We start from the raw sequence: 22,857 nt of genomic DNA on the forward strand, positions 1-22,857 counted from the left end.
TGACTTTGCTTTTGTCCTCTCCTCATATTCAGTTACAGCCTGTTATCTCAATTCTGTGTAGGTCAACATCAAGTATATCATGCATTCTAGAGTAGACAGGAAGGGTCTTTCTCACAGGTGAAATGAGCAGTAGTTCTGAAAGGGCTTCTCCCATCCCCCAAATCTCTCCCTATTATTTCCAGAAAACCCCAGTTCAAATATATGTCCTAGTTGATCTGCAAATCTGTGTCAAACTTAATATCTGGGCTCTGCCTGTCAAGTGAGCTAGCTCATTGTGACAGACTGAGTCCTGATGGAATGAGACTCTCCAGGTGGGTTGATAAGGGCAAAGTAGTAATGAACCTTGGGAAATAAAAGGTATCTGGAGGCTAGAGGATAAGAGACAGGAGGGGAGGCTAGGGTCTGGGGAAGAGGTTGCTGGAGGAGGGTGGGTGAAAGTCAAAGGAGGAGGATGATTCTACATGCAAGCTGCCTATTCCCAGATTTTTTTCATCTGGCCCTAAGGGTAATGCCTTCTTTAAATTAGTCCAGGGACTAAAATGGTATACTCAAAAGTATGTGTGTGTGTGTGCATGTATACGCACATGTACGCATGTGCATGCACTCACGCATGTGAGTGTGCAAGCATATATGCCAACACATATCCCTTGAGGGAAAAAGTCTGTAGTTTTCATCAGATTTTCAGAAGGATGTATGATCCAAAACAAGGAGTTCAGAGAAGAGACAAATCAGTGTGGTTTGGATATAGTGGAGTTGGGCCTTGAAGGAAAGCAAGGGTTCTGATTATAGAAAGACAGAGGGAGAGGCGAGTTGAGCGGGCTAGAGGAGGCCCAAGGGCAGACGTGGAGAAGAAGGAAGGCCAGTATCTCTTCAGCCATCACTGGTCTTTTGGTCTTTTGTCTTTTCCAAAGGTCCTGAATATTTGTTTAGCAGGAAACATCGTTCAAGGGGAGACTATCAATGCCACCCTCTAATCAAAGTTCAACAATTTTGCTCAGTACTGGTTACTTTAGACAAGTATCTGAATCACTCTGTGCCTCTCTTCTAAACATGGTAGAATAGTAATATTCTTCTACATGGGCAGTACACCATGTAGCATTCAGTTCTCAGATCCACCCACTTTTTTTTTTACATCTTAATTGGAGTATAATTGCTTTACAATGGTGTGTTAGTTTCTGCTTTATAACAAAGTGAATCAGTTATACATATACATATGTCCCCATATCTCTTCCCTCTTGCGTCTCCCTCCCTCCCACCCTCCCTATCCCACCCCTCTAGGTGGTCACAAAGCACCGAGCTGATCTCCCTGTGCTATGCGGCTGCTTCCCACTAGCTTTCGGTTTTACATTTGGTAGTGTATATATGTCCATGCCACTCTCTCACTTCGTCCCAGCTTACCCTTCCCCCTCCCCACGTCCTCAAGTCCGTTCTCTAGTAGGTCTGTATCTTTATTCCTGTCTTACCCCTAGGTTCTTCAAGACATTTTTTCCCTTATATTCCATATATATATGTGTTAACATACGGTATTTCACTTTCTCTTTCTGACTTACTTCACTCTGTATGACAGACTCTAGGTCTATCCACCTCATTACAAATAGCTCAATTCCGTTTCTTGTTATGGCTGTGTAATATTCCATTGTATATATGTGCCACATCTTCTTTATCCATTCATCCAATGATGGGCACGTAGGTTGTTTCCATCTCCGGGCTATTGTAAATAGAGCTGCAATGAACATTTTGGTACGTGATTCTTTTTGAATTATGGTTTTCTCAGGGTATATGCCCAGTAGTGGGATTGCTGGGTTATATGGTAGCTGTATTTGTAGTTTTTTAAGGAAACTCCATACTGTTCTCCATAGTGGCTGTACCAATTCACATTCCCACCAGTAGTGCAAGAGTGTTCCCTTTTCTCCACACCCTCTCCAGCATTTATTGTTTCTAGATTTTTTGATGATGGCCATTCTGACCGGTGTGAGATGATTTGCATTTCTTTAATGATTAATGATGTTGAGCATTCTTTCATGTATTTGTTGGCGGTCTGTATATCTTCTTTGGAGAAATGTCTATTTAGGTCTGCTGCCCATTTTTGGATTGGGTTGTTTGTTTTTTTGTTATTGAGCTGCATGAGCTGTTTATAAATTTTGGAGATTAATCCTTTGTCAGTTGCTTCATTTGCAAATATTTTCTCCCATTCTGAGGGTTGTCTTTTGGTCTTGTTTATGGTTTCCTTTGCTGTGCAAAAGCTTTGAAGTTTCATTAGTTCCCATTGGTTTATCTTTGTTTTTATTTCCATTTCTCTAGGAGGTGGGTCAAAAAGGATCTTGCTGTGATTTATGCCATAGGGTGTTCTGCCTATGTTTTCCTCTAAGAGTTTGATAGTTTCTGGCCTTACATTTAGGTCTTTAATCCATTTTGAACTTATTTTTGTGTATGGTGTTAGGGAGTGATCTAATCTCATCCTTTTACATGTACCCGTCCAGTTTTCCCAGCACCACTTATTGAAGAGGCTGTCCTTTCTCCACTGTACATTTCTGCCTCCTTTATCAAAGATAAGGTGACCATATGTACGTGGGTTTATCTCTGGGCTTTCTATCCTGTTCCATTGATCTCCATTGATCTATCTTTCTGCTTTTGTGCCAGTACCATACTGTCTTGATTACTGTAGCTTTGTAGTATAGTCTGAAGTCAGGGAGCCTGATTCCTCCAGCTCCGTTTTTCGTTCTCAAGATTGCTTTGGCTATTCGGGGTCTTTTGTGTTTCCATACAAATTGTGAGATTTTTTGTTCTAGTTCTGTGAAAAATGCTAGTGGCAGTTTGATAGGGATTGCATTGAATCTGTAGATTGCTTTGGGTAGTAGAGTCATTTTCACAATGTTGATTCTTCCAATCCAAGAACATGGTATATCTCTCCATCTATTTGTATCATCTTTAATTTCTTTCATCAGTGTCTTATACTTTTCTGCATACAGGTCTTTTGTCTCCTTAGATAGGTTTATTCCTAGATATTTTATTCTTTTTGTTGCAGTGGTAAATGGGAGTGTTTTCTTGATTTCACTTTCAGATTTTTCATCATTAGTATATAGGAATGCCAGAGATTTCTGTGCATTAACTTTGTATCCTGCTACTTTACCAAATTCATTGATTAGCTCTAGTAGTTTTCTGGTAGCATCTTTAGGATTCTCTATGTGTGGTATCATGTCATCTGCAAACAGTGACAGCTTTACTTCTTCTTTTCCAATCTGGATTCCTTTTATTTCCTTTTCTTCTCTGATTACTGTGGCTAAAACTTCCAAAACTATGTTGAATAAGAGTGGTGAGAGTGGGCAACCTTGTCTTGTTCCTGATCTTAGTGGAAATGGTTTCAGTTTTTCACCATTGAGGACGATGTTGGCTGTGGGTTTGTCATATATGGCCTTTATTATGTTGAGGAAAGTTCCCTCTATGCCTACTCTCTGCAGGTTTTTTTTATCATAAATGGGTGTTGAATTTTGTCGAAAGCTTTCACCCACTTCTGATCAGACACAGCACGGCCCATGCCTCGATAGGGAGGGTATGAAGGAAAAGGCAGTCAGTCAGTGTCTAAAAATGGCGCATGCAAGAGAAGCTTGGGAAGGATGTAGTTGGACCTGTCAGGCAAGAACACCTGTACTGGACCCCTTCATTGTTTGGGGTCTCTAGGACAATGGCACCAGCTTTTAGGAGTAGGATGGGAGGGTCTGAGTTTGGTAACAATTCAGATCAGCACAAGCCCCTGGCAAAGCTGGGACAGTCTTGAGTTTGCCTTCTCATGCCCATGTCTGGAATTCCTTTCAGCTTCCTCCAAAAGGCTTTGGGACCTGTGGCTGCCTTGAGCAGGGCAGTGGTCAACTCTTGTCATAAGTTCATCTTCTTTTCCTCCCCCAAGATCATTGTGTTAAAGGAGCAGTTGACTCCAAGATCTAGTATTTCTCAGTACCCAGGAGAGACTATCATCTCTTACTGACTATCCCCGCCATGGGGTTCCTTTGTGAATGGGGGCTATGGAAGTATTCCATAAGTCTTCTGACCAGGAGCCAGGGTATTCATTAGCATGGTATTTCTCTTAGAGAAGCCCTCCTCTCAGAAGACATGGACAGATTCAGATAGTCAGTCCCTCAGCAGGGAGTCACAGCTGAAGCCTCTAGGCCCCAGAACAGGCAGGCTAGCATAGAAGTTTTGGTTCCCCTCTGATCACATGAATGGCCTCCTCTACCATCCAGCTAGTCACTGGTTAAAGTACAGAGACTTCTCCTGCCCATGAACAGAACAGGCATTGACCCTACTTAGCATGAGTCTCTCAACCAACACTTACTCTTCCAGAATAGCCACAGTGGAAGAAACCCTGTGCCATCTTCACCTTTCTAACACACATATAATGTGGACAACTTCTTTCTAGAACCTAGTATCTTTATATTCCATGGCCGCTCAGATTCTTCCAACTTGGCCTCTGCAGATAGCATTATATCAAATGCTTTTCAGATGTTGGTGGAGTGAGGGTGCTTCATCTCCTCAGGGGCATTTGAAAATGGGAGGAGTATTGGTTTAAGTGTTATAAATGGGAGTCACTACCAGCATTTAGTGGGTGGTGGCTAGAGAGGCTGATTGTCTTGCAATATGTAGGAGAGACCCACACAGGAAAGAATTGTCTGCCCCAAATGCCAGTGTGGCATCCCTTCCCATCAAAGTTTATCTATTCTGTGTCCCATTCCCTCAGGTGTCTATCCTTGTTAAATCTGATAAATTAGTGTAATGCTAAGGTGTTAAGGACTGGCGCTCGTTCACTTTGTTGTCTCCCGAAGAAAATAATTTAAGCCGAAACCTTCCATGCTTCAAAGAAGCAGTTCGGTTGGTGGGTGTCTCAGGCAAATGGCAGGCTGGGAAGGGAGTGGTTTGGAGGCAGGGAAGGCTTCCTTTTGGTGTTATATTCCTTCCACGTGCAATCCCAGCCCCCCTATGCAGTCTAGAGAAAATTCTGGGCTTGAGACCACTGCCACTCTATACTCCTCACCTCCCATGGCTAGCGCCTTTATGAACAGTGCAGGAAAGCAAGAAGCTGGAAGGGAAAGAATGGGTGGTTTGCTGTGAACTTCCATGCCCTCCTCATTTCCAAAATGTACCCACAAAGCAGCTCTGGAAGCTAAAGGTATTTATTAACTCCAACTCAGACTCAAACAGAAAGCAGACTGAATTCTTTCAACCCTTCTTGTTTATACTCCAGCTTCTAGTTAGAGAGCAGTGTCACAAAGCTGAGGGGAAAGAAATCTTTTTGGACAAATCTGGCTCCCAGCTGCATGGCCTCCTGTGAATAGGAACTTGGCACAGTAGGAAGAGAAAGGCTGTCATTGCAGCTGGCAGCCGTCGAAGGCCTCATGCGGTGAACCCACTCGGCATGGGAAGCATCATGCCAATGGATAGCAGCAACTGGCAGGAGAAGGGCTGGGTTGGAGTAGCGGATGGGATGGCCCCAAGAGGGGAAGTTTGCCTGGGAATCAGCTTCCTCGTCTAAGGCAGGGCTATGAGTGCCGTGTTAAGGTATTCAGCGGGAATTGGGAGGTCTGGATTCTAGGTCTGACTACAAATTGTGTGACCTTGGGAAGATCACTTCCTCTACTGGGGCCCTCAGTGTCCTTTTCTGTAATAGAAGAGGATGAATCAGAGGTTGCAAACTGGCAGCCTCTGGGCCTGATTTGGCCAGTGGATGCGTGTTGGTTGGCCAGCCCAGTATTTTGTTCATTTCCACAGTTTGAAAGCCTTGTTTGTCTTGGCTCTCCAGTTCACCACAGTTCCCACTATCCTCCATGATCTTACCACTATCCACCAGCCCCTCCCAGCCATTTCCCATATGTCCAATATCCAGCTGGTTCCTGAAGGCTCTTCAGCCTTAGCAGCCATGAGCTAAGTTATCTCTAAGGGGCTCTTATAACTAATGTGCTATTATGTCTCCACATGTCAGCCTCTAATATCACCAAGGGGCAGGCAGAGAGGACCTTGGGGGGAAAGTGGGGCAGTCTGTCATGAACACAGCCACAAAGGGCAAGTGGGCAAAAGAATGAACAAGCACCACTTAAGGGAACACTTGGATGGGTTTTCTTAAAGCTGACTTGTCAGCCCCCAAATCACCACCCCCAAAGGATGTGGCCTGTTGAACAACCATGACTTTTCCTGGACCTCAATTGCTTTGATTTCTAAATTGACAATATACTTTCTTTGAAAAGTGTACAAGACTCACAGGATCATGGGCCGGGATTTGGCCATCGTTCAGCTTTGATTTCTAAAAGGGTTATTCTTTTGTGAAAAATTGAACCAAGTTTCAGTCCTTCCTGTGTGATTAGATAAGTGGTTTCAGGAAAGCATTTCATTTTGTTTCTCTTTACAAGGACAGCGTGACAGTGTGGACTTCCCCTAACAGAAAGCCCCTCCTTCTGTGTGTCTGGCCACTGACCTGCCCTGGGGACTTTCCTTCTCACACAGCACCCTGAGGCCAAGGCCTTTCCCTTTTAGGTCTCCATGTTACACCTCCTTACCTCCATTTCTCTCCCAGACACCTCCAGTATTATTTGTGCGAGGGCAGCATATATTAGGCTACAGTGCGAGGAGCAAGGATAGAAGGGCTGGTGAAGGTCCTTTTTGTCGGGAAGTTACAAGTCCAGGGCCTCCTGACTTATTTGCTCATTGATTCCTGGCCAACCGTGAGACTTTTACAATGTGGCTTCTTTTCATGTCCTAGTGCTGACCTGAAACACATTCTCTTGGCCCCCTGTTTTCTGCAGTAATAAAGTCCTTTCAACTAGATCCTCTGGGACTTACCGTGGGCCGTAGGCAGGACTGATGTATCTCCCTGTGATGTCATCAGGCTTCAACATAAAACAGGCCGACCTACCCTCAGTCCTCCTAGGAGCAGGGGAAGCGGCCAGATGTCTAAGTTGTAAAGGGCTTCCTTGATAGACCACAGGCTGCGTTCCAGGTAAGAGTCCACAGGACCGCAAATTGTTAATTAGAAAGTAAATAAGGCTAGCGCTGGCTAGTGAAATGGAAAGCCAGATATCTTGGACGTCAACTCACATGAAGGTAATAGACCTTTGACAAGTTGAACTTCCTCCTGGCCTACCTGAATACCTTAGGTTACACTGGCTCTCCAGTTTGTAAGTCAAACAAGACCCCTCTGGGGCAAAAGTTTGTGATTTCAGTAGGTGTGAATGGACGAATTGAATTATAAATGGTTCATTTAGGGCAGAAAAGAAAGCTAGTTGATGTTAGAGAACTGGAGGAGAGAGACAAGTTGTTTTCTCCTTAAATATACTCTTTTCTTTGAATTTTCCGTCAGAATCTCCGTTTCTGCTTTAGTTTAAAAGTATATTGGCTTTCTACCTGAAGGAGAATACACTTGAATTTATCTAGACAATATCTTTTGGTTTACCGATTGCCTTCCCTCTCGTTAGCCTGTTAATGTAAAAAGCACTGGACAAGGAATTAGAAGGACGACGTTCTTGACCCGGCCCAACGGTTAACTTTGTGTGTCTCTTTTTTAACCTCTTTGAGCTTCAGTCTCTTCTGTAAAGTGAGGAGAGTGAATTAAATGAACCATAAGTCTCTTCTAGTAGATTTTATGAAATGTTAATTGCCATTGGACTAGGGCAATCCCAGTTTATTGAATAATAAAAAAACAATCACTGGAATTATACACATTTATATGAAACTAGCAAAGAGTGTAAATAGGCTTTGTGTATTATGAAGGGACCTCAGGGATCACCTAGTCCAGTGATTCCCAACGTTTAGTCATTCGTGTCTCATCTTCATGATTTGTGTCATATTTGTGTATTACCAACACTAGTAATTATTTAATGTCGTTTTCTCTATTGACTTGGGTCTTTTTGTTGGTTTGTTTGTTTTTGGCTGCACCACGCAGCTCGTGGGATCTTAGTTCCCTGACCAGAGATTGAACCCGGGTCCGGTAGTGAAAGTGTTGAGTCCTAACCACTGGACCACCAGGGCACTCCCTGACTCGGTTTTTAAAAGTCTTAAAAATGTCTGCCTTAGTTTCACTGTAAGCAATAATGTCCATGAAGTCACAGATTTGATGTGACAGCTATGTCTCTAATACACATTACATTTTTAAAGTTTTCAATTTCTTGCCACCTAAAATCAACTTGTCGGCTTATGCTTAGGGAGTACATATCATACTTTAGAGAACACTACTCTGGTTCCTCATTCAGATGTGGAAACTAAAGTTTGGAGAGATTAAATAACTTTGTTTCTTATTGCAAAGTAGGTTGCCATGTAGACATGAGGAGAGGCTACTTCCCCCATGTCACAGTCAGAGATCCAGCATGGCTAAAACCCAGGTCTTATGGAAGCAACCTAAGTGTCCATCAACAGAAGAATGGATAAAGAAGATGTGGCACATATATACAATGGAATGTTACTCAGCCATAAGAAGAAACGAAATTGAGTTATTTGTAGTGAGGTGGATGGACCTAGAGTCTGTCATACAGAGTGAAGTAAGTCAGAAAGAGGAAAACAAATACCGTATGCTAACACATAAATATGGAATCTAAAAAAGAAAAAATCATTCTAAAGGACCCAGGGGCAGCACAGGGGTAAAGACATAAAGACGCAGATGTAGAGAATGGACTTGAGGACACAGGGATGGGGAAGGGTAAGCTGGGACGAAGTGAGAGAGTGGCATGGACTTATATACACTACCAAATGTAAAATAGCTAGCTAGTGGGAAGCAGTCACATGGCACAGGGAGACCAGCTCGGCGCTTTGTGTCCACCTAGAGGGGTGGGATAGGGAGGGTGGGAGGGAGACGCAAGAGGGAGGAGATATGGGGATGTATGTATACATATAGCTGATTCACTTTGTTATAAAGCAGAAACTAACAAACACACCATTGTAAAGCAATTATACTCCAATAAAGATGTTTAAAATAAATAAATAAATAAATAAACCCCAGGTTTTCTTACTCCTAGACCAGGTCTCTTTCCATCACACCATGCTGCTTCCACAGTTGCCATTATGATCTGAATATCCATATTCTTTAACAGAGATGGGACTATAATCAAGATCTTTCTTAAATCTAGTAAATTATAATAATAATAAATAAATCTTTATGGATTTGGGTGAGTCGTTTAATCTCTGTGTTTGAGTGTCCTTATTTGTCTAAAAGCAGTAATAATTCCAGTTCTGCCTCCTGCTGTGTGGGGAGAAAGGTAGCAGCTACCATTGACCAAGCACTTCCTAGGCCCTTGGCTAAGTTACTTTGCTTCATTCTCGCACCACCACTATGAAGCGATGGGGCCAGATGGTTTCTCAGGAGCCTCTCTGCTCTGAAATGTTATTCTTCTAACAAACAGGATGAACTCAGTTTTGCTTACCCAAAGGAATATGCATGTAAGGAGCGTGAATATTCTTTTAGGGAAATCAGATATTCTAGATAATCCCACTGGGTAAAGTAAACCGAAATCAAAAATGTTTATCAAGTAGGAAAGACGATGCTTTTGGTTTTCCTATCAGATGTTTGTGTCCTATATAATGAGTTTCCTCTAGGTAGACTCATCAGGTGAGCATCTTGATCTGTTAGCCTAAGCTTAGGAGTTGAATTCTGTCAGCTCCAGCTGCCTACTGTCTATAAGATATGCATATCTCCCTGCCCTGATGACATCACAGAGCTGCTTTGAGCACAAATGAGGTCGTGGCTGTGCAATGCTGTGAGAAAGCTAAAGTGTCCCACTGCGCTGAGAAACTTTTGCCACAGGGACCTGTTCCTTACCGGGGGTGGGGGGCGGATACTGCTTCCTTTTTTCATTCAATGTCAAAGTAGGTAACATTGGATAGGGGGAACTTCCACGTAGCTTATCCTAGCCCCGGACACTGTCCAGTTCTCATTTCTGTCATTTTCTGTCCTAGATTTACTATTCTGAAGGTGGACAAGCTACAGCCATCGGGCAATTTAAAGATCGCATTGTAGGGTCCAATGCTCCAGGTAACGCATCCATCACTATTTCGCATATGCAACCAGCAGATAGTGGCATCTACGTCTGCGATGTTAACAACCCCCCTGACTTTTCCGGCAAAAATCAAGGCACCCTCAACGTCAGTGTGTTAGGTATGGACAATTTTTTCTGCTTTTTCTCTTCTTGCAGCAACTTAGGAATTGAATGAGCTAGGGCCGTGAGTTATTGGTACCAATTAAGCCCCAGGGTAAATATCCTCCCTGCTCCTTTTATTATCGGGAAAATAAAGACACACCACAAACCCAACCCACAGAGTAACACTGAGAAATCACTCATAAAACATGTTGAAACAATTGTCAAACCAAAAGGGCTGCCAACATGACAGATAGCAATAGATGACCATTTCCTGGATCCCTATCTCTGAAGGATGCGATGAGAACAGATGGGAAAATGCACAGTCCCACTATATGACCACTAGCAACTCTTTCCGAGGGAACCTCCAATTAGGGCCAGTCCTACCTGGGGGAAACAGCTGTCAATTTGTGTCTGAGCTTGCTGCCCAGGTGATGCCTAAAAAGAACCAGCTATTTACTGTGAGGCTTGCTACTGCATCTACCCACCTGGAAAAGAAGAAAAGGTAATCAAGAGCTGATTTCTAGGAACGGGATGACTCTATCATGTTTTTATTTTGCTGTACCCTGTGCTAGGCTTTGGGGTAAAGGGGATGACAAGAGAAGTATACACAAGCCCTTTCCTGGGAGAGTTGATGTTCCAGTGTGGAATAGATGCTAGCACATCAGGCTGGGAGTCAGAAGACCTAGGTTCTAGCTCTTACTCTGCTACTCAGTGGCCTCAGACAAGTCAGTCCACCTTTCTCTGGCCATTTTGAGATGGGGTTGAAATTCCTGCCCTGTCATATTATCGTTATGAGAATCAAATGATATGCTGGAGATTCAGTGTTCATAGAATTTGAGGGATTAGTCCTCTAATGTTTTTCTGTTACTCCCTGGCTCTGGGTTGTCCTTCTGACCAGAAACAACCTAAAGAAGCCAAGCCTCTTTTTCTCTGAGCTTGGAAATAGCCCTGAGGTAACGTTAGAGTGGTTAATATTCTTAAAGTTCAGAGAGTCCCCAATCAACTTCCATAAGAAGTTGAGGGTCATTTCCTCTCTAAGTTGTTTTTTCCCATGCATCTTTGGGTCAGTTGTTCTTGCAATGACTGTGCCATGACTTTTCCTTAAGCATCCAGTATCCAGGCAAGATAAGAGACAGAAGGCTCTGTGGATTTCTTTGTTTGGGAACTCTCAAAATCCTATTTTTATTAATTAGGCTAAGAACAAAGGCATTCCACAAATTTATGCTTTCTGGAAATTTTGAGACTGATATTTCCTCTAAAATTTGCAGAGGCTGCTTGCAGTTCTCAAATTCTTTGCACATGAGTGCCTGTTCCGCTTGCCCTGACTGAGGGGTGGGGCATGGTAGCGGCAAGTGTGTAAGGGAGACCAACTGAGGAGAAAGGTATTGATATTTCCTTAAATATTGCTCAGTTACCATGGTAGGCAATGGAGATGGAAAGATGTCAGAGTTCAGCTCCCAGCCCTCCTAAACTTCAAAGTCTAGTGGGGGAGGCAGATATATAACATAAGCTTACAGTGGAGGGAGGAGAGGAGAGCTGGGAGATCACAGGGGAAAGGGCATAAAGCCGTGCAGGGGGAACTGGAGAAGGCTTCCTGGAGAAAGTGACTTCTGCATTGAATGTTGAAGGATATGCAAGAGCGTGTCAGGCAGAAGAGGGGCTGAGGTGGCAGGGCACGATTTAGGTGAAGGAGACAGCAATGCACAAAGGCCCAGGTGGTTTGGACGACCATTCAATTGAGAGACTTCCATTAGGTATGATAGCCTTAGAAAATGAATCTCTGAAAAGTACCCAGCAGAAGTTTGAATAATTATTTTGTATGCATTTGGAAGGAGCATCATCTTCCTTCTGCAATTTGGCACATAAAAAGAAAATGATGAATTTAGAGAAGGTTTGAGAACACACTGAAGCATTTTCATTAATTTTCTGAGGTGAGCCTCTTCTTCCCATCCCAATTCTGTAGAAAGCAATAAAGCTAAATGGTAGATCAGTGGCTTTGCCAGTAAAACATCCAAGTTCTGTCGGGGACTTTAACTGGATGAAATGTCAATTCAATACTGAATCAGTAGTCTTAGAAAATATATGGGTTTGGGATGTGGTTCAAAGTGATTTACTAAGTGTTTGGTTAATAAAAAATAAAGAAAAATCTGTTCAGCAAAATAAAAAAAATGCCTATCTGGGTTTGATTCTGGGCTCAAGAAATGAATGCAAGTAATTCCAGGATTGTGTCCATAATTAGTTCAAGCCCTGGGGTCTGGCTTCGTGATGAAGCACCCCCATTTAATTTTCGGTTCAGATTATTCTATTCCACTTATAGTGGAATAAAATCACCATGTTTTTAAAAAAGGCAATATCTAAATCTAGTGATAGGTGCACTGGATTTCTGGTTAAATAGCCTAGTCTATTTAGGGTAGGCAAATCCAAGGAGTTATCTCCATCTGAGGAAATCAACAGTAAGAAAGAATAAAGAGGGACTTCCCTGGTGGCACAGTGGTTAAGAATTTGCCTGCCAATGCAGGGGACATGGGTTCGATCCCTGGTCCAGGAAGATGCCACATGCTGAGGAGCAACTAAGCCCATGTGCCACAACTACAGGGCCTGCGCTCTAGAGCCCGTGAGCCACAACTACTGAAGCCCGTGTGCCTAGAGCCCACGCTCCGCAACAAGAGAAGCCACCACAGTGAAAAGCCCATGCATCGCGATGCAGAGTAGCCCCTGCTTGCTGCAACTAGAGAAAGCCTGCGCGCGGCAATGAAAACCCCATGCGGCCAAAAATAAATAAATAAATTTATTTAAAAAAAGAAAGAATAAAGAGCTAAACAGAAAAAGACTTCTTTTAATTAAAAGACACCTGTTTAAAAGAAGGGATGGCACAACAGACAATTGGCTTAAGAAGGTATGGTACATACACACGATGGAATATTACTAAGCCATAAAAAAGAATGGAATACTGCTGTGCAGAATGGACAGGCCTAGAGAATATTATACTTAGTGAAATAAGTCCAACAGAGAAAGACAAATACTGGATATCATTTATGCGTGGAATCTAAAAAATAATACAAATGAATGTATATGCAGAACAGACTCACAGACATAGAAAACAAACTAGTGGCTATCAGAGGGAAGAGGGAAGGGGGAGGGACAGATTAGGGGTGTGGGATTAACAGATACAAGCTATTATATATATAATAGATAAGCAACAAGGATATACTGTAGAGCACAGGGAATTATACCCATTATCATAACCTATAATGGAGCATAATCTGCAAAAATACTGAACTGCTATGCTGTACATCTGAAACTATAACAGAAAATCACAAATCAAGTACACTTCAATTAAAAGACAAGAAGGGATTGTGAAATTTTCAAAGAACTATAGCTATATCCATCTGTTTTCCTGCTCACATGTACAGTGGGTTAGAGTCTGAGATTGGAAGATTATCAGTGGCAAGGTCGGAAATGTGGCAGCAGGAGTTCATTCCTGCCTGTGGCCAACAGCAATTCCACGTGTATGATACTATATACATTATTTTATTTATATAAATACAATATATTTGGATTAGCTGGAGGCCAGGTAATCTCTTGTTCACATTTTACAGATGAATCAACTGAGGTTTGGCTATGTTAGGTTACTTGCCTAAATACATCTAGGGTAAAGTTGTGGAGCAGTGTTCGGTGTGGATCCAGAGCTGTGCTCTTAACGGCTGCCTCCCAAGTAAGAGCCAGAGAGCTGGGCATCCTGGAGCATTTAGGGTCTAACTAGCCTAAGGCAGAGAATCTATGCCTTTGGAGTGTCTTATATCCAAATTAAGGAAGGTGAATTGGAAAGTATCGATTCAGATCCTTGTCTATAAGTCAGACTGAGGATAGAATAAGCTGTGAGCAGTAAGATAAGTGAGGAGAATCAGATTCTCAGCTTCCCACAGGAGTTCCCCATACGCAGATGAAACTCAGTATATCCCAAACTGACCTCATCATCGCCCCTTCCTCCTCCTCACTACTTCCCCGAAAACCTGCTACTCACCCTAACCCTAACCCTCACCCTCACCCTAACCCTAACCCTGTATTTATCTCAGGGGATGGCAAGATCATGTACCCAGCTGTCAAATCAGGAACCTGGGAGTAATCACTGAGCCCACCCTCTTCCTCATGCCACAGATCCAGCTGGTCCTCAAGCCCTCTCGACTTCTTAATACGGCTTGAATCTGTCTCCTCCTGTCCCTTGGCTCAGGAAGCCCTGGAGTCAGAGCAATTCATCTAAAACGTTAGAATGATCATCATCCCTCCTCTGCTTAAATTCCTTCTGTGGTCCTGCTGCTCTCAGTATAAAATACATGAAACACGAAGCCCCCTAATCTATGGCCTCACTGCTCTCTAGCCTAATCTCTTACCACTCCCCCACCCTACTTCAGAACTGTGTCAGAGTCACTTTTGAATTTCTGGTGCCTAGTCCAGTGCTGGGCACACAGAAGGCACTCAAGTAAGAGCTTGTGGCATGAAGGATGAATCAAGATTTCAGTGCCCTGTAGCACACCCCTCCCCCGCAATGGGTTTCCCCTCTCGATGAGGGACACGGGCAAATTCAAACCCTCTATTTTGTGTCACCCCCAGAAGAATAAATGCCAAAAAATGACTCACAAAGGAAAAATATGGCATTAATAAAACGTTTTAAAAAGAATAAGTAACCAGTTATCTCAAAGTATTTAAGGGTTCTGTTTTCCTTTAAGACTGTGCTTCCAAAGTATAAACTATGTTCCTAGTTGTTTTTTAATAAAGGCATATTTTAACACACAATGCAGAAATTCATGGTTATGAATCTGGGGAGCAGGCAGATAGAATGGATGCTATTAGAATATTAATGGCCCAGTGACAGAAGGTCTTTGTACCTGAAGTGCTCTACTCCCACCTGGTGGTACAGCTAGAAAACTGTCAAAATAAGTTTCTAAAGATTAAAAAATAAGTATACATACTCTACAAAATGAACGCGAGGAAGTGACTAAAATTGGTACAGACTGCCATTCATCATGCAGGATTTTTTACTCTTTGTCATTGCCTTACAGTCAAACCTTCTAAGCCCTTTTGCAGCATCCAAGGAATACCAGAAACTGGTCATCCTATATCTCTTACTTGCCTCTCTGTGCTTGGAACACCTTCCCCGGTGTACTACTGGTATAAACTTGAAGGAAGAGACATCGTCCCAGTGAAAGAAACCTTCAGTGAGTATAGCCCTCTGCTGCCCCTGGCAAGGCCTGGTGTGTGGGCTTGGTCGACAGCATGTGTGTGTGACTGGATGATTGTCCTTAGAGCACAATCTTCGAGTTTTCTGGGAGGAGAATGTACAAAGAATGTCAATCTCTCATCAAGATGGCTGTCCTCTGGTCTTCTCCCCAACTTCTAGAAACCAAGACCATTTTTGGCTCACAGGTGGTGGGTATGGAGAAAATAGGCATCGTCCCAGATGGGAGTCTCCAGGGGTCTAGTTGGACCCTGGACATCTCAAGAAAGAGAGGCCAATGTGAGGGAGTGGGTGGGCATTGAATGATCTGCTACATTCACATGATCTCTACCCACATAAGAGATTTCAAAATGCTATTTCCTGGTTTTGACAGACCCAGCCACCGGGATTTTGTTTATTGGAAATCTGACCAATTTTGTACAAGGTTATTACCTGTGCACCGCTATCAACAACCTTGGCAATAGTTCCTGTGAAATTGACCTAACTTCTTCACGTGAGTTGATCATATAACTTTAACAGTTTCTCCTTAAGTCAAGTATGCTGGGCCTTAAGTCAAGTATGCCAATCAAGTAAATTAATTAGAATCCCTGGTTAGTCCTTGCTGACTGGAGACTTTGGTGCTTTATTTATAGGTTGACATGGTGGATGGCCATCCTAATATCTAATGCTTACATAATACTTAATATATGCCACATGCTGCTTCAAACTGTTTACAAAAATTAAGTTGCTTAACCCTCACAAAATCTCCAGAAAGTAAAACAACAGCCTCATTCATAGTACGAGGCTGAATTTTCTTTGTGATGCTGTTGGTAGATCCAGGTGAAGCTATAGCAATCTGTGTCAAACATGGAGCTCACAAACTTTCCAGTTATTCACTAATTTGCTGAAATCTGCCTCTAATAATAATAGTAGTAACGACACTTGCACCTACATTCAGAGTGGCTAATATTGCGGAGCACAAAATATGTGCCGGACGCTTGGCCGCGTGCCGTGAGCATTATCCCACTCAGTCCTACAATCACCCCGTCTAGGAGGCAGAATATACTGTTAAGCTTCACTTTACTGAAAAGGAAACTAAAGCTCAGGGAGGTAAGTGACTTGCTCAGGGTCATTCAGTTTGTAACTGGCAGAGTCACAATGCCTCTAAACCTCAACCTTCCAGTTCAAACGTGCCTAGTTTCTAAGCATAGACTTGAGGGCCTGAGATTGTCAAATTGGGCCAGTTAGGGGGCAAGTTCTCACAAGGGATATCTTGCTACACCTCTCAAGGATCACTTCATTACATTTCAGATCCTGTCATTTATTCATTTTTTCAAACTTCCTTTGAATCTGTGATTTTAATATATACCATATCCAGGGGGGCCCATTTCCATTGGATTATTATTATTCTCCTATGAAGCTGGGCTTTCTTCCTTTTATTTGTCCGGAATCAGATTATTTTCCAACTCCAGTTTGCTCCTTCATTTTCGTATCACTTTCAGCCATTTTTTTAAACATCTTTATTGGAGTATAACTGCTTTACAATGTTGTGTTAGTTTCTGCTGTATAACAAAGTGAATCAGCTATACATATACATATGCCCCCATATCTCTTGCGTCTCCCTCCCTCCCACCCTCCCTATCCCACCCTCCCTAACCCACCCCTCTAGGTGGTCACAAAGCACCGAGCTGATCTCCCTGTGCTATGCGGCTGCTTCCCACCAGCTATCTATTTTACGTTTGGTACTGTATGTATATGTCCATGCCACTCTCTCAGTTTGTCCCAGCTTACCCTTCCCCCTCCCCATATGCTCAGGTCCATTCTCTACATCTGCGTCTTTATTCCTGTCCTGCCCCTAGGTTCTTCAGAACCTGTTTTGTTTTTTTTTTTTTTAGATTCCATATATATGTGTTAGCATACGGTATTTGTTGTTCTCTTTCTGACTTACTTCACTCTGTATGACAGACTCTAGGTCCATCCACCTCACTACAAATGATTCAATTTCGTTTCTTTTTATGGCTGGAAACTTCATCTCTTTGTGTGTCCTTTTTTGTGGTCCCATTCTGTCCCTGCTCCCTTGATCATTTCTGCTGTTTTTCTCCATATCTTCCCCAATCTCTTTTTGCCTTTCTAGAGGTACAGTCATATTGCAGATATAGAGACTCCTCAGATTTGTACTTGAGCCTTGCTTCCTTTTGAATCCTCTTTTCAATGATGTCTAGCATTTGGCTTCCTTCCTGCCTTCCTGCCTTCTTGACTTCCTGTCTCCCTCCTTCCCGCCATCCCTCCCTTCCTCAAAGCTTCACTGACTATCTACTGTATGTCAGGGAATGTCCTAGGCGATGGAGATTCAGACATTAATAAGATATATGTCTTACACTCAAGGAGCTCACAGATTAGCTAGAGGCACAAACACTAAAATTTGTTAAATGTTATAACAGAGGTCTGCACAGGGTCTATAGGATGCCAAAGAAGAAACAACTAATTATGCTTATAGAACCAGGGCCAGCTTTACCAACGAAGTGCTATTTGAGATGGAGCTTGCAAAGCCTGCTTCTTTATCTTTAAAATTAGGATGAGGGTAAAAGGAAGGTTGAAGGATGACAGCAGAGCAGCAGGCTTAGGAGGGCAACCAGTCGACGCTCAGGGAGGAAGGTGGAGGACTCCAGAAGGGATGTCTCCAAGGGAGGAAACAACAACAACATAAGAACCCGATAGATTAGCTGATGTGTTTGAAACTACTGAAAAGACTTTTGCTAGAAATTTTGGGGATTAGTAATAATACATTAAAAAACCCATAAATCCCCAAATGAGGCAATTATTAACCTTGGGGAAATTTAAAAAATGTTGTACAAGAAAGAGTCATACTATGTTCTGCAGCTGTGAACAATATTTACATGGTCATAATACTGCAAACATTGATTTAACGATACCTTATGTTATATTAGGAGAATATGGCGGGATGTGAGGGGAGTGGTGTAAGAGAGTTAAATCTTCAACCTCCAGAGTAGGAAGCCAATAGAAAATGACAAAATTTGGAAAAGGCAGAACATATTAGAACAAGTGTAATAGAAACATGGGGGCAAATTCCTCTTGTGGTGGGACTTAGGGATGGGAAGGAGTGGAGAAAGGAACTGCTGATTTTTTTTGTTGTTGTTAGAAGCCTAGTAGAACTGTTTGACTTTCTAAATGATGCACATGTATTCCTTTAATCATAGAAAGTTAAAAGAATGATCAGGCAACTCAACTAGCCTTTCATCTGAGTATAAGATATTCATCCTTGCTTGAAGGGAGGCCGATGGGGATGGGCCCACCTGGAATCCAGACATGGTCTCTTGGGGACAGTACCTCAGTGCTTGAAGGTCTGGCGCTCAGCTGGATCATTTCACACTCATTAAGTTTTTCCGTAGACTGATCTAATAAACCAGATGCTTGTTTATGGAAATGGGCATATCCCTTCCCAGTGGCCAGAATGCATGAGGCCCTTTGGTGAGCATGGAATCTATGGAAGAGAAGGTTTTTAGGGAACTACTTCACCCATGCTTTGGGAAAGCCTGGTGAAATGTCCCTGCCTGTAACAGACATTTCTCTGGTGACCGGATTGCAGCTCCATCGTGTCTCTCTCACTGCCCAAGCAAATGCACGGTGAAGACTCACTTCTCCAAACCGCATTTTTTAGTTCGGGGGGGCCGTGCCACAGGATCTTAGTTCCCCGACCAGGGATCGAACCCACACCCCCGGCGGTGGAAGCACAGAGTCCTAACCACTGGACCGCCAGGGAAGTCTGAAACCGCATTTCTAAAGCGACCCCACCTCCCCCAAGTTGGCATATTCTTTTTTCTTTATGTGTGTAAATGTGAATGGGAAGGCTACATAGTCAAGCCAGTCACCTTTCTTCTCCCACTATGAGTCCAGCTGAAAGAGTTCTAGGGGTTTCCATGCTCTCAGCCTATACAAGGCACCTTCCCACTATATGAATGCCCCGGATATTCCCCATTGGTCACGAATGCACGTGGATGAGGCAGACACTATGCTCCACTTTACTAACCAGCTGCTTGTGTCCTCCAGATCCAGAAGTTGGAATCATTGTCGGGGCCATGGTGGGTACCCTAATAGGTGCTGCCATTATCTTCTCTGTGGTGTGCTTCGCGAGGAACAAGGCAAAAGCGAAGGGGAAGAAAAGGAAGAGAAATTCTAAACCCACCACAGAACTCCAGTAAGACCTTACTTTGTTGCCTTTACTTGAATAGACATTTCTCAGGCCTATCTCTTTCAGTCAGCTCTTCCTAAGCACTCCTTTTAGCATAAGCTATAGAGGCATCTTTCTGCTCACCCTCACTGCTTTTATAAAAGAATGGTGATGGCTATCATGTACTGAGCGCTGTGTGCCAGACTCTGTGCTAAGCATTTTATGTGTATCAACTCATTTAACTGCCACGACAATCCTTTTAGGGTTAAGAAAATGTTTTAATATATTAATATACTTGTCCTTCTACCAAGAGTGATAAAATGTAATTTTTAATGTTTATTTTATGGAACAAGGGGCCCATGGAAGCAAAAGTGCTGAGGGCCCAGGCTCTTGACCACTTTGTTATTTCTTATCAAATGTTATTTCTTATCCATTTCTGTGCTTCCACAACCAAGTGCCAAGCATTGTGCTAGATGGAGTGGGTGCTAGATATGCACCAGAGCCATGAATTTGGCCAAAGACCTTATTAGAACTTTAGGCCCTTTCAACCTCATAAGTTTTCTCACCTCTTAAACACTGGTTTGTCTTTCTTGAACTCTCATTGTATTGTTGAGACCTAACCTTTCTGCACCCCAAATGGAGACCCGTGGTCTGACAGTAAGTCAGACTATCAGAAATCACAGAGGTCCTGAACGGTTCGGGACCTATGGTCACTGAGGCTGCAGAGCCTATGGCTCCATGTGAGATGTCAAACCCTAACTTGTTCTTCCCTGGGCCTTCTTCCTGCAGACCAATGACAAAAGTAAACCAAAGTGCAGAGTGTGAGACAATACCAGATGAAGATGTCATCCAAATAGAAGCAACTCTGCCATCTGCCATCCGTGAGGCTGAGCCTAATACCACCCTGGGGCCAGATCACAAGCCTCTCCCCAAGCCTGAGCCTGCCTTGCAGCCCGCCCTGGAGCTGGCCTCAGGGCCTGAGCTTGCCCCAGCGCCTGAGCTTGAGATCAAGCTGGAGCCACAGCAGGAACCGGAGCCCTCGATTGTAGTTGAGCCCTTCTGTGATAAGGGAGAGGGGGTGATTAAGACATAGGCCCGTAGCCTGAGTAGCGTTCATCACTAAGGAACCCATTACTGGCGTTTGGAATTCAGCTGACCTAACTAACCCACCACCTCCCTCCATTCTGACCAACCCTCTTCTAACAAGGTGCTCCTACCATCAATCCAAAACAGACAGGTCAAGATAACTACTAAATAAATGCAAGGGTTCCTGCATTACCAGTATAGAGTACTTACAGTTTGACTAACATGTAAACACAACTAATTAAATGACAAATGATTTTGAACTCAGTTGAAGGTGTTTTACAACATGTGTGTCTTATTTCAGACAATCTTACTTCTCTATTTTTAGCTACTCTTTGAGATTCCACATGCACACATGACAAGGTGGCATTAACTGGATTCAATATTATTTCTAGGATTTGTTGTTGACAGAGCTTCCCTATTCATTTTCACATTGACCACTAAGAAAAGAATTCACCAGCATTATCTCATAGATTGGAAAAAAATTCCTTACAATTCCAGAGGGAAATAAAGGGTACATATTAATTGGTACATAGCATTTAAAACTAGGTCTTAAAATTAATGCTTCATTTATCATATTAGATTTCCCAAAGAACCACCGGCTATCCAATATCTGAGCACAGCAAAATTTTAAAATAACCCAATTTTTAAATGCAAAATAACGTACAGGCAAACAATTCCAAATACACTTTTCCTTCGATGAATACAAAATATTGATACTACAGGTGATGTACAATTTAGCTTTGCATGAGCTATTATGTTGTCACACTGTCTGATGCTATCTACTTTGGAAGGGCCAGACTAGGAAACTGTTCTAAATGAACACTTAAGATCTATTTTGGATAATCGGAACTAATTAATCTATTTTACTGTTGGGATATTTCACATTAATAAAGAGATATCAATCTTGTATACATGCTTAATATTAACTAAAATGCATTGATATCACCTCTTCACCTGTTGAAAATCTTTTCTATTGATCATTTTTTACCCACATCTCACTTTGAAGAAATTTACCGGTAGACTTTTTCATCTGTGTAATCAATCAGATTTTAAATCTTATTTTAAGGTTCAATAATACTCAATAAAAATATTATTTTAATGATCCTAAGGTAAATCTTTTATACATAATTTTATTGATATATACATTATGTACAATAAACTGCACCTATTTCAAGTGTAAAATTTGATGAGTTTTGACAGATGTATACACCCATGAAACCACCGTGATAATCTAAATGGAGCATTTCCATCATCCCAAAGTGTTTCCTGTGTCCCTTTGTGCAATCCCACCATCACCCTGGACCCAGGTAACCACTGATTTGTTTTCCATCCTTAGAGAGTAGCTTTGCCTTTTCTTGACCTTCATATAAATAGGACCATACAGTATGCACTTTTTTGTGTCTGACTTCCTTCTAAGTGAAGTCTTTTAAAAAAATTTTAAAAATTTATTTTATTTTTGGCTGTGTTGGGTCTCTTGCTGTGCGCGGGCTTTCTCTAGTTGCGGTGAGCCGGGGCTACTCTTCGTTGCAGTGTGCGGGCTTCTCATTGTTGTGGCTTCTCTTGTTGCGGAGCACGGGCTCTAGGCGCGCAGGCTTCAGTAGTTGTAGCATGTGGGCTCAGTAGTTGTGGCTCGCAGGCTCTAGACTGCAGGCTCAGTAGTTGTGGTGCACATGCTTAGTTGCTCCACGGCATGTGGGATCTTCCCGGACCAGGGATCGAACCCGTGTGCCCTGCATCGGCAGGCAGATTCTTAACCACTGCACCACCAGGGAAGTCCCTAAGAGGGGACTCTTGAAGACAGATAATTCTTTAATCCAAAGATAATAAAAATGGTGGAATTTCAAGCATTGGAACAATCCAGAGGGGAGATATTCCTGAAGAAAGAAGCTTTCTCAGCCCCTCTCAAATCAAACCATGTGGGTTACCATCTAACTACTCCACCTACTTATAAGGCCACTCTGGGTCAGTGCAACTTTTATCCCAGTCTCCTTAATCTTCTATTAGTACATCCATAATATACCATATATTTATGTTTGTGATGAATCCTGAGACTGTATAAAATACAGAATCGTAACAAAATTGTGTTCACTAAATTTTACTTGGGCAGGAAAATGGACTCCTATGTACAAGAGATTTCCAATAAGGGAACAAAAGAAAGTTTTTTTTTTCCTGCTTATTCATCAGTGGATCAGAAGATAAGTAATGGAATAGGTCATTACCCAAATATTCTGATAGCTTAAGCTTCGACCAAATTGTTT

At 42.6% G+C, this 22,857-nt stretch overlaps 1 protein-coding gene across 1 annotated transcript in view; it reads left to right on the plus strand.

Moving 5' to 3' along the window:
- The window catches only part of VSIG1 (V-set and immunoglobulin domain containing 1), a 33,599-nt gene extending 11,822 nt beyond the window's left edge, over positions 1–21,777 (plus strand). Inside the window, exons 3-7 of the mRNA XM_065901049.1 lie at positions 9,928–10,126; positions 15,170–15,325; positions 15,719–15,838; positions 19,393–19,540; positions 20,303–21,777. Coding sequence (XP_065757121.1) covers positions 9,928–10,126; positions 15,170–15,325; positions 15,719–15,838; positions 19,393–19,540; positions 20,303–20,606 — 927 coding nt within the window. The 3' untranslated portion in view covers positions 20,607–21,777. The remainder of the gene's footprint in view (positions 1–9,927; positions 10,127–15,169; positions 15,326–15,718; positions 15,839–19,392; positions 19,541–20,302) is intronic.
- Positions 21,778–22,857: the final 1,080 nt, after the last annotated feature.

Source organism: Phocoena phocoena, chromosome X (genome assembly GCF_963924675.1).
Source record: "Phocoena phocoena chromosome X, mPhoPho1.1, whole genome shotgun sequence".
NCBI classification, from domain to species: Eukaryota; Metazoa; Chordata; class Mammalia; order Artiodactyla; family Phocoenidae; genus Phocoena; species Phocoena phocoena.